This window comes from Scleropages formosus, chromosome 5 (genome assembly GCF_900964775.1).
Source record: "Scleropages formosus chromosome 5, fSclFor1.1, whole genome shotgun sequence".
In the NCBI taxonomy this organism is placed as follows: domain Eukaryota; kingdom Metazoa; phylum Chordata; class Actinopteri; order Osteoglossiformes; family Osteoglossidae; genus Scleropages; species Scleropages formosus.
Genome location: NC_041810.1, coordinates 30,620,794 through 30,636,436, shown reverse-complemented (window position 1 = coordinate 30,636,436; position 15,643 = coordinate 30,620,794). Strand labels below are relative to the sequence as shown.

The window sequence follows — 15,643 nt, the reverse complement described above, 5'->3', positions numbered from 1 at the left end:
AAATTATAGGCACTTGAAATGCTGATTTAGGATAAAAGTGACAGCATATAAAGAAAATATGATGCCACTGGTAATGGTGTAAATGTTTTATGGAACGAATTTAGCGGCGTTACAGGAGGGATGGATGTGCTGCTCATAACATACTCAGGTCTGAACAGCAGAGGGCGATGTCTGCACACCTTTTATTCCCGTCGTTTATTTGTTGAACAGTAAGAATCTAGCGTTAAGAATCCGCTTGATTATTATTTAAATGCATACATAATACAATGTCACTGTTTTGAAACTTAAACACTGACTGTCCTTTATATGCTTCTAAATTATATAACCATACAGAAGCATTCAAGTCAATTTTATAATTATTTGAATGAAACTAGTGCAGTAAATTTGGTAAAGTATTGCAATGAGCATGACCATGGAGGCTGTTGGGGAAAAATTGGCATAAATGCAGTTTCGATACTGCAGCGTTTATTTAATTGAGGGCAGTGGCAAGGGGGTAAAGGAACTTTGCTCTTCTGCTGTCAGTATACATACATATTACGAACACAGTACAAGCACAGCACAAACCCACCTAGTCCACTTAACATTTCTTTAACATGAGAAATGAACAAATTGAGGCTTTTCTGAGGTTTACATCTGAAATAGTTCAACGCAACCCAGTAGGGACAGCAAGTTATCACTTTGGTGTGGATTAAACCTTAAACACAATGGTAATTCTGTTCCACACATTCACAGGGAAGTATGTAATGACTGATGACAAAGACTTACATAATTTCACTGTTCTATATATAGTAAACATACCTTTATCATAGAAGGAAACACCTGTAGTCAGTGTACTGTACAAAGGAGGACTACTAGAGGACACTGAGAAACTCTGTGCTTTCCCCCAGTGAAGTATTTTCTTTGCAGTTGGGAAATTACAGGATCATTACAGTTTGTGTGTGTGTGTGAGAGAGACCTTTGTTTTACCAAAGGTAGTGTGTGACGTTTACAGTCAGTTTGTTGAAATGAAATGAACTTTTAGACATGTGAGAAGCAACATGTCCTAAATTGTGTAGGTCCTCACCACAACACTCACTGTGGGGGAGTGGGTCTTCTCTCCTGCAGCTGTCCCCAGAGGAAGCCCTCCCAGGGCTATGAAGGTATCTTTGAGGAGGGTGATAGGTAAGGAGTGTAAGAAGATGACACAGCCATGAGAAGCTGGGAAACAGAGGAAAGTGGCAGCAATGGTGGTGGAGACTGGTGAAGACAACCTTGTGTTGACCAGCACAACTGGATGGACAGACTGGACACTGTTGCCTTTAGCCCTGTGGACAAGGATGACAGTTACGTGACCAGAAGGAAAAAAGTGAGCAGTCTGGCCAGGACACCGGGGGAGAGTAAGAAGTTAGTTGTGCCAATGGTTTTATTATTTGTTTTAAAAAGTTTGCTTTGTTGAATTTTGGCTCTTTAATTCCTTGTGAATTAAATTCACTGTGGAGATGAGGGGATTAGTAACAGGGTCTGAAGTAACGCACAAGTTGCCTGGGGCAGGGGCGGCAGGTGTTTGTTACCTAGGACTTCTGCAACATCCCTGGCCGAAGTTAATTTGGGAACTCCTGGTCACATGGATAACTGAGAGGACTTTGTGTGAGTATCACATGTCTGCGGTTATGTCTCGTTCTCTTAATGTAATGCACAAATAGTATTTTTGCTGAGATGTGTGTCGCTTTGGACAAAAGTGTCTGCTAAATTAATAAATGTAAATGAGTAATAGGGATAGGAGGGAGGCCAGGCCAATTATTGCTACGCTGAGGGTGTCCATGTTGTTGGGCACCCCTTTGAAAGGCCAAGGTTACACACACTTTCCCAGTTGGACTGGATCCCTCGAGTGCGATGGTTGATTTGTTCCAAGTGAAATGTCCTATGTTCAGCTTGTTTACACCTAGTGAGGAGTCCCATCTAGGAGCTAGAGAGGATGGGGAATTATGTTTGGAAAAAATGCTCGATTCTTGAAATTAATTGGAAATTTTAATACTTCCTGATTTAATTTTTTTGTGATTTTTTTTTTTTTTAATGTATAAATGTTTGTTTTTGAATTAAGGGTAATGTGGATGACAGACTTTATGCTGCCTGGAATGTTTATCTTGTTTTTTTAGTGTATGATTATCAGTCATTTAATGGGGCTTTGTTGGGGTATTTTAGATTTGATTGTGTTGATTTGATATAATTGAGATAATGTGTGGTAGTTATATTTTCTGCGTGATGCTCTGTTGAAACAATTCCATTTGATTTATTTTAAATGAAGTATGTTTATTAACCTATTTAACTGGCTAGAGCATTACTAGGAATGCAGCCAGGGCACCTCCCATATAAGGAGGAAAACCTTCCGCAACGAATAGAGCAAATGACCAACTTTTCTTTGTATGCATAGGTCCGCCGTGTAAAATTACAAACCTCATTCGCCCTACCTGTCCTAGGACCTCTGTTCACTCGTATTACTTCTCCTTATAGGATAAGTGATACTCATATATTCTTGTAATGGCAATATTTATTTTGCGGGAAAAGAAGTGCGATGCGGATGGATACGAACGTAAAAGTATAAATAGGAGGACGCAGCATCGGTTTCTTCATATGGGCGGAGGAGGAGCCCGCACTTTTAGTTGAGGTTTTGGGTTGCTAGCATAACGTGGACGTGTTCTCACTGGACTCTGTGTGCTAAGATCCAGATAGCCACACATTTTAAACATCGAGTTGAAGTTTCATTTTTATTTTTTAAACTTTTACGGTAATTGGGCTACTAGTAGAAAACATATTTGTAATTTTTGCTGGTTTATCCTGGCGATTAGTCGCAACTGCGTGGACTGGATTAATAGTTTAGTTTGCTATGATATCATATGGTCAGATAAATAAAAACAAACTGTCTTAATTCTGACAGCCTGCGTGTTTTAGACAAGCTGCTGAATTTTTCTAGTATACTTGTGAGTGCATTCAAGTGAATCATGTGGAGAAAACTTTGGATGTAACGATACATGCACACTTCAGAAATTATTCAGTAGCAGCTTTTATTCGTGTTTATTGCGGGTCGCTATTTGTCCCGTTCCATTACAGCTAAATTAATGACTTCAGGGAGTGTACCTTGGACTTGGTTATAACTAGCTAGGGATTATTGCGTGGTTCTTTTGATGTGCTGTGATAAAAATAATATTTACCTCGGACTCACTGAGATTGAGAAGCGCCAGCCGTCATGCCCCTCAGCCCTGGTGGTGTGACGAGTAAAAACTACGATTATGACTACGACTCCATTGAGCCCTTCTTGTGTTTTGACAACGCGGATGAGGACTTCTACCGGCAGCGCAGCCTGCTTCAGCCGCCAACTCCCGGCGAGGACATTTGGAAGAAACTGGAGCGTCTGCGCACGCCCCCTCGCTCCCCGAGTTGCCGACACTCCTTTCGCGGCGCGTGCGTGTGCGCGTCGCCCACGGAGCGGCTCGAGACGGTCAGCGAGCTGCTGGGAGACGACGCGGTGAACCAGAGTTTCATCTGCGACGCGGACTCCTCGCACTCTTTGCTCAGGTCCTCCGTTATCCAGGACTGCATGTGGAGCGGCTTCTCCGGGAGACTCGCACTGCTGCACAGAGGCAGGAAAGAGCGCTCGCGGGAGGTCCGCGCGCCAAGGTCGTGCCCCGCAGACCCGTGTGCGGCGTGCGCGCGCCGGCCGCTCGAGACCCCCCGCTGCGTGGCCACGGACACTCCGCCGAACAGCGCAGGCAGCGGCAGTGACTCAGGCACGTGGAGCTGCTTCGTTTTCATTTACGTGCGTCTCAGAGAACAGTGCAGAAAGTACAGGAGGAGATTTGGATGCAGCCACGTGATTCTAGTACAGTCAGTTTGTCACATTGTTCCAATCATGTGTTACAGATAGAAAAAGCAGGTTTCCTCTGAAGGATGCTTGATTGTTTGCATTCTACAGTTGCTCAGTCCAGAGTTGTACTAAAGTAACCTGGACGGTAATGTTGGGCAAATCTTATCTGGTGGGATGGGGGTGCAGAAGGGGTGGAACTGGGAGTGACGGAGTACATTTTTGTAATTCTCTGGATTTTTATATAATGTTTTAAAATTCTTTTCATCCGAGTGCAGAAGATGAGGATGAAGAAAATGATGAAATTGATGTGGTGACCGTGGAGAAGAGGCAGGTGGCGGCATCTGAATTATCTGAAGTGGCCACACACCTTCGTCAAAGTGCTCCTATACCGAAGAGAAGCAACGCTCCCATTCACCAGCATAATTACGCAGCCCACCCATCTTCAAGGTGCGAGCAGCGTGCGGCCAAGCGGCTAAAGCTGGAGAAGGACTGCAGTGGGCTCGGTCAAATCAGCAGCAGCACAAAGTGTGTGAGTCCTCTGACCTCGGCCATGGAGGACAGCGACAAAAGGAGGACTCATAACGTGCTGGAGCGGCAGAGGAGGAATGAGCTCAAGCTGAGCTTCTTCGCTCTGCGGGATGAGATCCCAGAGGTGGCCCACAATGAGAAAGCCTCCAAGGTTTTGATACTCAAAAAAGCAACAGAATTTATATTCAGTATGAAATCGCATGAAGAAAGACTAGTTTTGGTGAAAGAACAGCTGAAGAGAAAAGGCCAGCGTTTAAAATACAGGCTGGAACAGCTGAAGAAGCAGATATAAATTTGTGATTTGTGACACCATTAATGGACCTTTGTCTAGGGCTTTTGCACCAATCTGCTGGCACATAAGTATTTTGGGGATGCAGATGTAGGAATGAATGAATTAGGTACCATCTACATAACCTTTGCTGGAGTCTGATGCTGATTTAAAGAAATAACTGTCAGAGGTGAACAAGAGTGGATTAGGAATTAACTTTGTCTCTTATGAATAAACTGTATACAAACATGGCTGTGTAACTGGCAGCCTTTAAATGGTTTGTTTTAGTTGTTTTCTAAGTTTTGTATTTCAGTTAATATTTATAAAAGATGGATTTTAAAAGATGATAAATTTTACATACGTGACTCTTCATTTGGACTTGAATCTTAGATTTCGTTGTAGAATTTTGATTCCTTCACTTTTATACAGGATGTGCAGCATCTCTTTTCTGTGCTGTTTTGTAAGGTCAGTGTTTTACATCATAGATATGGGATAACCAGTTTTTCACTGGGCTTTAGAGGTGGGTAATCATTGCATTTTCTTGTTTCTGGAACTCTGTGGGATGAGAAAGAAAAGATTAGTGTATTTCATATGACTTTCCTACAGTTGTGAAAGAAATACAAAAGTATAAAGTATTTGGTTAAGTGTACTACTGAATTAGCCACATCACTGAAGTCGAGTATATTTTTCCTTTGATAAAACTTCACTTTAGTTTCTCGCTAAATCTGAAACACTGATAGTTGAAATATCAAAATTATTATTTTTTTTTTAAATCTGAACTCCAAATTCCTGAAGAAGCCTTTTAACTGTTAAGTACTGTTGTATAAACAACATTGATTGAAAAAACTACTCTCCCTGAAAACAAGGTAGTGGAAAAAAATATGGGGGGAGATTGCAGAGGAAAGTCATTTGTGTTTATTTCTGAAAACAGAAAAGGGATTTTAAGGTCTCCAGGACGAATGACTCCAGGAAAAGGAGATCAGTACATCGAAGAAGTGAAGAGATGAGTTTTGAAAAGGCAGTAAAGTCAGCAGACCAGTAACACCTGGTGTTTCTGCATTTGAGTGCTAAGAGGGAACGAGAAATCCTTCCCTGTGCACTTGGGACGCTGAGCAGAGGTTGCGCCAAGGACAGTAGGGAATTGGATGTTAGAATGAGTGTGTTAAGATGGATTCTGGCTATAATGGGAGCTCCAGCGGAGAGACCACAGCAGAAAGTGGAGTGTGTGTACTGCAGTACGTTATACACCGAACGAGTAGCAGCGTTGTGTGTTGGAAAGAGCCGGTGACAGACAGAGGAAGGTTTTTCAAAGGGGAACTGCAGTAACCAATCTGGGAGATAACAAGGGCCTGGACAAAATACATTAGTAAGAGCATTTACTGGAGTTCTACACAAATACGGGCTTCCTTTCATGGAGGGAATTGATACCTGAAAATCTCTCTATCATGAATTCTCTTAACGTGAACTCTTATGATAGTCATTTCTTGAAATGCTGATATTGTATTTTGTACTATAGAGTTGTAAGCCATATACAGTTCTTTTTATTGTTAAGCACTTTGAGAAGCTCCGTTTTAAAGGTGTTATATAAATTAATGGATGGGATGGTAGAGCAGGAGGTAGTGCTGGTGCTTCAGAGGGCTGAGGCTGCGTATCTGGACACGAGTTGAAACCCGGCTCTGTGTGGAGTTTGCATGTTCTCTGTGTTTGCATGGGTTTTCTTCAGGTGCTCCAGCTTCTTCCCACAATTCAGTCTGCGCCACCAAAACACTTGTAACCCTTTTCTGCTGAGCTCCTCGTAAAGCATTGTTTGTGTTAAAAGAATAATAAATCAAATCGGGCAAGTTCATCGTAATGATATTTTCTTTTATGAGAATGCTGTAGCCCTTACCACTTTAAGCTGATAGTTAAAACTTTTCTTTGCCTTTTTCCTTTTTAACTTGGTTTAGCATGTTCTTTAACAACTTTTTAACTTTAAGGTTCATTATTATAATGATGCACGGGGGTGACCTTTCTTAATGTGGACTCAGTCTGACATCATAGAACTGGGTCACTCATTCAGCTCTGCTGAGATGAACCTTGGAGAGCTGGTAATGTAGGAGTTAGTGCTTCTGCCTTTGAACCAAAAGGTTGTAGATTCAAGTCTCCCCTCCAGCTGTACTACCCTTGAGAAAGGTACTTGTACTAAATTATGCCAGGAAAATTATCCAGATGACTACATAGTTGTAAGTTGCTTTAGAGAAAGGTGTCTTCTAAAAAAAAAAAATGTAAATTTACATTTATTTAGCAGATGCTTTTGTCCAAAATGACTTCTGATGAACTCATCCAACTGCTGTTTGTGGGTGCTTGTCCCGGAGGGGGGTCTGTTGTGGAGTGTCCCAGGTGAAGCTTGAGCTGTGAACCTGCCACATGGCAGGCACAGGCCAAGCCTGCTGTGCCACCACATTCCCCCCCTTGCCTTCAACAAATTCTATGTAGTGTTATCAGCCCACACACCTTATTCACCAAGGTGACTAACACTGGGACACATCAATACATCAGGGGAACACACACTGTCACTCACACACTATGGGGGAACCTGAACAGCATGTCTTTGGAGTATGTGAGAAAACCAGAGCACCCACAGGAAACATGCAAACAACACAGAGTGAGGAGGGATTGAACCTATCTCCTTTTGTACCACGCAGGTACTGGGAGACAGCAGCCCTACTTGCTGTGCCACTGAGCCACACCACAGGTGACTGTTTACATTTATTCATTTAGCTGACACTTTTCTCCAAAAGCAACATAGAACAACAAGGTTACAATTATTTACCCATTTATATCGCTGGGTAATTTTACTAAAGCAATTTCAGGTAAGTACCTTGCTTAAGGGTACTATAGCTATAGCTGGATTCAAGCCTTTAACCTTTAGGTCCAAAGGCAACAGTTTTAACCACCACGCTACTGGCTACAGCCACTTGTAAGAAGGATGTGAACATCATCCTGTTCCAGCCTCCTAGTACCCAAGGAGTGTTTGAGTGATGCAGGACAAAAGACAGCACGTGCAGACACACACACGCAGCAAGACAAATACTGTATTTAAAAGGGACATGTTCAGAAAAATATTTATTTCCCCCCCCAGCAGTTACACTTTGCTATTAGCACATGCATCCATCTAACTTATTTTGATCCACACGCACACTACATATTAACAGATTTAAAAAAAAAAAAAAAATTATAAAAAATATAAACTGTATTTTTCATTCAATCATTTTCACTGGGTAACATTTACATTCATTTAACAAAACAACTTTATTTCCTTTATCTCTAATACAAGGTGAAGCGACACAGAAGTCATCTTAGCACTTAAATACAAGAAAGAAGCAGCACTTTCATGCAAAAGATGCTATTTTAAATATAAATTAAAACTATGGGTAGATTTGTCCATGTTTCAAGTCAACTTATTCCCTCCTCCTTACCATAGGCAGAAAAATAAGTGCATGGCTTCATGAACAAAGTAAAAAAAACAGTAGTCCAATTTTTGAATATTTTTGCATGAACTACTGATCAATAAAAACCATATTCTGTGCAAAAGAAATGGTCAAAGTAGTAGCATTTTTCATTTCAACTCAGTGTATTAAAAAAAAAAAAAAAAAAAAAAAAAAAAAAAGGTAACTCTGTACACTGAATGGAAACACAAACTCCAGAACTAAGACGTTTAGGTGGAGAAGCTGCTACTGCAGAAGAGTTTTAATCTGCTTGGAGGCCGTCTCGTCGTTCAGGTGTTTCGTTGTGTACCTGCGAAGACGCCAGATTCAGAGAGTGTTAAATGCACATGTTAGAAGTGTGTTGGTTTCAACTGACAAGAGTGGAGACACGTCAGGTACTGTCGTGGGAGAGACGATTTCTTTGCTGGGTTGAAATTACTACAAGATCATTTCCACCCAGTTAAATGAATGGATCAAAGGTCACTGAATAATAATGATAATAATACTGGCAGTAGTCAGGTGATCACATGATGTAAAGTTGTGGTGTTGCCAATGATATAATTTAGATACAAGATGCAAACAGGTCATCTGGTTTGGACTTGAACACACACCCCTTAACCCCACGCACCTCTGACCACAGGGCGCCTGTCTGATGGCTTCAGCACAGGCGTGTCAAACGTTACATGACGCTTTTCTCCAAAGCAATATACACTGTAAAGGTACTTAGGCTCATTTAAATGGCTGGGTAATTTTTTACCAGGACGATTCAGGGGTAGTACCTCCATGACGGGTAATACAGCAAGAGGCGTGATTCAAATGTTGGCTATTTGAGTCCTTAGAGAAATTAACAATGAAAACTGAACTTTCTGAACATGTGAATTTTTGTGTGTGGGGCTACAATAGACTGGTACCCTGTGCACAGTCAACCTAAACTATATTTGCACCTGGGGCCTCCAGGGTGGCTTCCAAACCACCGCAACCAAGACTTGGACAAACAGTTAACAAAAGTGACTGAGTGTGAATTAATTTTAGGTGTCACATTATTATTATTATTTTTAAAAATCTGGGAATCAATGATATTTTTAAGAAATGGCATTAACTTGATCTCCCCGCAACAGGAATTTGCCTGGATGGGCGACGTCATCGAATGAATTAATACCAAGAGGCAAGGCATGGGTGTAAAGTTATCCAGACTCCTCTTTTTTCCCCTTGACCAACCTGAGAGCATTGAGAAGACCTTCCACATTGTTTGCAGGTTGGTCTTTGAGGACTTTAATACAGCCCTTCATCTGAGAAAGAAAGGAGGGGGGAAAAAAAAAAAAAAGAAAAAAAAGATTAATACTAATTAAATTGACATTTTTGTCAGTGATCAGAATTTCGTTTACAGAACAGCTAATGGGGTTTCCGACAAAGTTGGAATGAATGATGACAAGTTATCCAATCATGACCACCCATGACATAAATGACGACCTGCCAGTGTGCAGACTGGCAGGTCATGACATAAATCATGACCTGCCAGTCTGCACACTGGCCAGAGTAACTGCAGTTCATGTGCACTAACATCAATTTTGGAGGACTTGGCAAATGCGCCAACAGGATGGACGTAGTCATACAGGATAATGACGCCCACCATCACCCTCAGACAGAACGGGGCAGTTTCTTCGCTGGCGAAGCGGTTGCGATACTCCCTGGAACAGAGTCACAACTGGCGTGGGCGTTGATTCCCTTGGATCGAACATTTGTTCACATGCCATCTGTACACGGTCAAACAAACAAACTGAAAGGGAGATATTGCAAAGCACATTGAATTACATACGGAGTTTCCAGCATAACTTTGCATATGGATGCCATTGTGCTTAGGCAGTCTGTTGTGTTCTCAATTGGCAGATTCTTGTTCTGTTTCAGAAAAAGCACAGAAAACGGCTGGTTTTTTTTATTTACCATACATATAAGCAACAAATACCAGATGTTATTTATAACTTTTACATTTATCTGATGCTTTTCTCCAAAGCTACTTACAATTATTTTCCCATTTATACAGCTGGGTAGTTTTACTGGAGCAATTTAGAATCAGTACCTTGTTCAAGGTTACTGCAGCTGGAGGTGGGGATCAAACCCATGGCCTTTGGATCCAAAGCCAGCAGCTCACTATACTACCAGTTTACTTATACATATAAATAACATACAATGATCTACTCACGCTACTGTAGTTTGCACAATGTTTAATATTTTACATTTCACCGAATGCTTCTTAAAACGAGAGAACTGTATTTGACATTTTCACATGTTCTCAAGCATATGAGGCAAAATACTCCACTGGAACTTTCTAGAAGCAATACTCAGTTGCTGTGTTGAACTGGTGAAGACGTGAACAAATCAATGGATGCAAACGGAGCAGTTACCATCCAATCGTCTCACTTACTTCAGATACAAACTTTGTCGTCGCATCGCTTAACGTTTTCAGCATGGGTGCGGCCTCAGCGTAAAACAGAGACATCCGGTTGGCCAGCTCATTATTCACTTCATACTCACCTTCCGCCTGCAAATGAGTGAAACTGTTTATTGACAATGGATTGTTGCAGTCAACAGAAAGCTTTTTGCTAATATAAATTTGGTTCTTTGTCAATAGCTGAGAAAAGCGGAAATGCTGGACAATAGTTTGAAAAGCAGACAAAAATGAAGAAGTATTTAAATGATTTAAAAAGAAAATCTCTTAGTTGTCCTGGCAAGTTATTAGTGTTTACTGTGACACTGTATTTTAGTCTATTTACTTTGAAAGGCAAATAATGGACTGTCTGTACTGTGGGAGGAAACCAGAGCTCTCCAAAGCAACTTACAATTTTAACCTATTTACAATTACTTCACCCACTTCCACAGCTGTGTAATTTTACTGAAGTAATTCAGGGTAAGCACCTTGTTCAGGGATGCTAGAACCAGACATGAGATTTGAACTTGCCAACTTTGGGCCCAAAGGCAGCAGCTCTAATCACTACCCTACCAGCTGTCCCAATTTTAACACAGAACTCACTCACTGGGATGTTGTTGATACGCATGCGGTTCAAAGTCCTCCTGTAGTAGCTGAAGTCGTTCTGGATGGCAGGGTTCGTCATCTGTAGGGAAGCATTTAAAAGCAATTTTTGAAAGTGTTTTATTATAAAGAAGAAGGAGCTTTACATTTACTTTGAGTATTTAGAGTATTCAATTCTGATGTGCAACTTTTACTCTACACATACAGCACAGTCCACTCAAGAGACATGAACATGGGCTTCGTGTGTCTTTTGAGTTGCAAAACGGTATAAACCGCATCATTTTTTGCACACTTGTCATCCACTAGTGCTAATATGCTTGGAAAATGTACCACGCAGAAACTCAGCTTTGGCCTTGGAGGGCTGAGTCCAGCTAGTCCAACTCACCTTCGATTTAAATCTCAGAAAGAGAGAAGGGGTGAATGAAACGGTTTCCTTATCTGTCTGAAATTCTAATATTAATAACTGGGGATGTGATAGGCATGTGCCCAGAGCTCATGAAGGTGATGCAGTGTGTGTGCTGGGTCATGCACTTGCCTTGAGCTCATCAAAGCGCAGTGTGAAGTGTAAGATCTCAGCAAACTGCTTGGCGAGGGCCTGTTCCCGCTCCAGGTGTTGGGTCGGACTGTCGGGAGTGGAGGTGAGGGCTCTCAGAAGGCCATGCAGTGCCACCTCTGAGCAGAAAACGGTTTAAAAAAAAAAAAAACCCACAGCTGAGTAGACCATACATTTACACTAGGATATCTTAACCACACATTTTCCTCCGAAGGTACATACCATGAATGCTATGTTTTTAGTTGACACCTTCACCAAGGTGGTTTACAGTGCTTGATACACTGCACTAAACTCCCTATCGTCAGACTCCCATCTATACACTAGAGCCACACCACCCCCCCCCGAAACACAACTTGAAGGTAACCCCACACAAACATGGGAGGAACATGCAAACTGCGCACAGTATGAGCCGGGATCGAACGAACGTCAAACAGCGAGGCCCAGGCACTGCGCTACACCAGCATTATCCACTGCGATACAAAGTATCTGCAAAAGACAATGCAAATTTGATCTGTGTTTATCTGTCCCCAGCTGCCCACTACTGACAAGTGCTCCATTCAAACCCTACCATCCCACCTGCCACAGTTTGTACAAACCGCAATTCTACATCCTTATCAGAAGACGGGTGGTGACAGGACAATTATAGGTCCCCGCTGTTGCTAGAATGGGAATGGTATTCATACGCAAATTAGAAAACGAGCGTAACATACGAACCACCGAGAAACTGACAGGTTTACAGGTGGCTCTCGACTTATGAAGACGCTCTGATACATTGACCTTGTCTTAAGTTGACTTTGTCGTAAGTCAGAAGCTCCTTTACAGTGTATTATATAAAACATATGGATATACAAACAGCACTCATTTTTCTATGAGACGTACATCACTTTGGAGAAAAGTGTCTCCTAAATGAATAAATGTAAATGTAATGTAAATGTAGTATACGAATGCTACATTGTATCCTTGGGCTTTGTGATAGTTTTCACAAATTTCACATATTTTCATGTTCTAATATTATTATTATAGAATAACGGTATAAACGCAGTATTATATTTACACTTTCATGCTGCAGTATTATTTTTGCTTTCATTTCTAAGTGTATTTTGCTTTTTAGAACAGAACACAAAACATTTAGTCTTGATATCCACTGTAAAAACAACCAACTTTAAAAGCAATGCAAGGGGGAGGAGCCAGTGGTAGTGCTGAGAAAAGTAAAGTACTGGAGCGTTCAGCAAAGAGAATCACATTAAACAAATGTTATTGTATTAAGTGGAAGGATCAAAAAACCTTTGTTCAAGGGTTACTTCCAAATGTTATTTACATTTCCTTTATCAATGGTTTGCAAAGATCCTGGACATTTATAAATGTGGCCATTTTTAAACAAAGCCACCATTAACGTGTTACCAGATTATTTCCCTTAATATGTTCAACAGTAAGTTCTACCTTTGCTTTTAATTCTACAGAAGAAATACAATGCAATAAACATGGACTTTGTCAAGAACTGTAATATAATTATATATTTATGAATTATATTATCCCCTCCTCGAACCGCCATCTTAATGTGGTGGAGGGGTTTGAGTGCCTGAATGACCTCAGGAGCTATGTTGCCTGGGGCTATATGCCCCTGGTAGGGTCACCCATGGCAAACAGGTCCTGGGTGACAGACGAGACAAAGCGCAGTTCAAAAACCCCCTTATGATGACCATTAAATCAAGGTTCTCGTTTACCCCGCCCAGTATGGGGTCACCGGGGCCCCACCCTGGAGCCAGGCCTGGGAGGGGGGGAGGCTCGCATGCAAGCGCCTGGTGGCCAGGTCTATGCCCACGGACCTGGCCGGGCTCAGCCCGAAGCCAAGACGTGGAGCCACTCTTCAGTGGGCTCACCATCTGCTGGAGAGGCCGTAAGAGGCCGGTGGCCGGGGCCGAGTGCCCGGCCGACCCAAACCTTGGGCGCCAACTCTGGCTTTTGGGACTTGGAATGTCACCTTGCTGGTGGGGAAGGAGCCTGAGCTAGTGCAGGAGGTTGAGAGATACTGTCTAGATATAGTCGGGCTCACTTCCACTCGCAGCTTGGGTTCTGGAACCACTCTTCTCAACCAGGGGTGGACTCTCCACTATTCTGGCATTGCCCAGGGTGAGAGGCGGCAGGCGGGTGTGGGCTTATTAATAGCCCCCCAGTTCAGCCACCATGTGTTGGAGTCTACCCCAGTGAATAAGAGGGTCGTCTCCCTATGCCTTCGGGTCAGGGAACGGTCTCTCACTGTCGTTTGTGCTTATGCACCTAGCGGCAGTGCAGAGTACCCAGCCTTTTTAGAGTCCCTGGGGGGCGTGCTGGAAAGCGCTCCCACTGGGGACTCTGTCGTTCTACTGGGGGACTTTAACGTCCACGTGGGTAGCGACAGTGATACCTGGAGGGGCGTGATTGGGAGGAACAGCCTCCCTGATCTGAACCCGAGTGGTGAGTTGTTATTGGATTTCTGTGCTAGTCACAGTTTGTCCATAACGAACACCACGTTCATGCATAAGGGTGTCCATCAGTGCACTTGGCAGCAGGACACCCTAGGTCGGAGGTCGATCAACTTTGTAGTCATTTCTTCTGATCTTCGGCCATATGTCTTGGACACTCGGGTGAAGAGAGAGACTGAGCTGTCAACTGATCACCACCTGGTGGCGAGTTGGATTCGATGGCGGGGGAAAAACTGGACAGACCCGGCAGGCCCAAACGCATAGTGAGGGTCTGTTGGAAACGTTTGGCGGAGGCCCATATCAGAGAGGTCTTCAGCTCCCACCTCCAACAGAGATTCAACCAGGTCCCGAGGGAGACTGGGGACATTGAGTCCGAATGGACTATGTTCCACACCTCCATTGTCGGGGCGGCGGTTTGGAGTTGCGGCCATAAAGTCTCCGGCGCCTGTGGCGGCGGCAATCCCCGAACACGGTGGTGGACACCGGCGGTAAGCTGAAGGAGTTCTATCGGGCCTGGCTGGCTCATGGGACTTCTTAAGCCGCTGACGGGTACCGGCGGGCCAGACAGAACGCGGCTCTGGCAGTCGCCACGGCAAAAACTTGGGCCTGGGAGGAGTTCGGGGAGGCCATGGAGGAAGACTTTCAGTCGGCCTCAAAGATTCTGGCAAACCGTCCAGCGACTCAGAAGGGGGAAGCAGTGTTCCGCCAACACTGTTTACAGTGGAAGTGGTACACTGCTGACCTCAACTGAGGATGTCCTCGGGCGGTGGAAGGAGTACTTTGAGGATCTCCTCAATCCCTCCAACACGCCTTCCGTAGAGGAAGCTGAGGCCGGGGGACTCGGAGGGGGACTCATCCATTACCCTGGCTGAAGTTGCTGAGGTAGTCAAAAAACTCCTCGGTGGCAAGGCTCCGGGGGTGGATGAGATCCACCCAGAATTTCTCAAGTCTCTGGGTGTTGTGGGGCTGTCTTGGCTGACACGCCTCTGCAGCATTGCGTGGAGCTCGGGAACGGTGCCTCTGGACTGGCAGACCGGGGTGGTGGTCCCTCTTTTTAAGAAGGGGGACAGGAGATTGTGTTCCAACTACAGGGGGATCACACTCCTTAGCCTCCCTGGGAAAGTCTATGCCGGGGTACTGGAGAGGAGAATCCGAACGACAGTCGAACCTCGGATTCAGGAGGAGCAATGCGGTTTTTGCCCTGGCCGTGGAACACTGGACCAGCTCTATACCCTCACTAGGATGTTGGAGGGTTCATGGGAGTTTGTCCAACCAGTCCATATGTGTTTTGTGGACCTGGAGAAGGCATTCGACCGTGTCCCTTGTTGCATCCTGTGGGAGGTACTTCAGGATTATGGGGTTCGGGGCTCACTGCTACGGGCTGTTCGTTCCCTGTATGACCGGAGCAGGAGCTTGGTTCGCATTGCCGGCAGTAAGTCAGACCTGTTCCCGGTGCATGTTGGACTCTGCCAGGGCTGCCCTTTGTCACCGATTCT

General features: G+C 43.7%; 2 protein-coding genes across 2 annotated transcripts in view; one reads left to right on the top strand and one right to left on the bottom strand.

Annotated features, from left to right (window-relative positions):
- Positions 1-3,033: 3,033 nt before the first annotated feature.
- LOC108942150 (transcriptional regulator Myc-1-like) lies at positions 3,034-4,675 on the top strand. Its single transcript, XM_029251933.1, has 2 exons — positions 3,034-3,861; positions 4,112-4,675. Exons 1-2 carry the CDS (start codon positions 3,224-3,226, stop codon positions 4,659-4,661), a joined length of 1,188 nt encoding a protein of 395 aa, XP_029107766.1. The 5' UTR covers positions 3,034-3,223; the 3' UTR covers positions 4,662-4,675.
- A 3,617-nt stretch (positions 4,676-8,292) lies between these two features.
- Positions 8,293-15,643, bottom strand: part of LOC108942352 (protein FAM49B-like) — a 28,465-nt gene continuing 21,114 nt past the window's right edge. Inside the window, exons 5-11 of the mRNA XM_018765663.2 lie at positions 11,668-11,804; positions 11,137-11,214; positions 10,527-10,643; positions 9,921-10,000; positions 9,666-9,792; positions 9,323-9,393; positions 8,293-8,414 (exon numbers count right to left, since the gene is read on the bottom strand). Coding sequence (XP_018621179.1) covers positions 8,351-8,414; positions 9,323-9,393; positions 9,666-9,792; positions 9,921-10,000; positions 10,527-10,643; positions 11,137-11,214; positions 11,668-11,804 — 674 coding nt within the window. The 3' untranslated portion in view covers positions 8,293-8,350. The remainder of the gene's footprint in view (positions 8,415-9,322; positions 9,394-9,665; positions 9,793-9,920; positions 10,001-10,526; positions 10,644-11,136; positions 11,215-11,667; positions 11,805-15,643) is intronic.

What these genes read in the sequence shown, in the direction of transcription:
- LOC108942150 (XM_029251933.1), top strand. Translation starts at nt 3,224, where the DNA reads ATGCCCCTCAGCCCTGGTGGTGTGACGAGTAAAAACTACGATTATGAC. An exon ending in AGCCACGTGATTCTAGTACA is followed by an intron (nt 3,862 to 4,111) that starts GTCAGTTTGTCA and finishes TTTTCATCCGAG; the next exon opens with TGCAGAAGATGAGGATGAAG.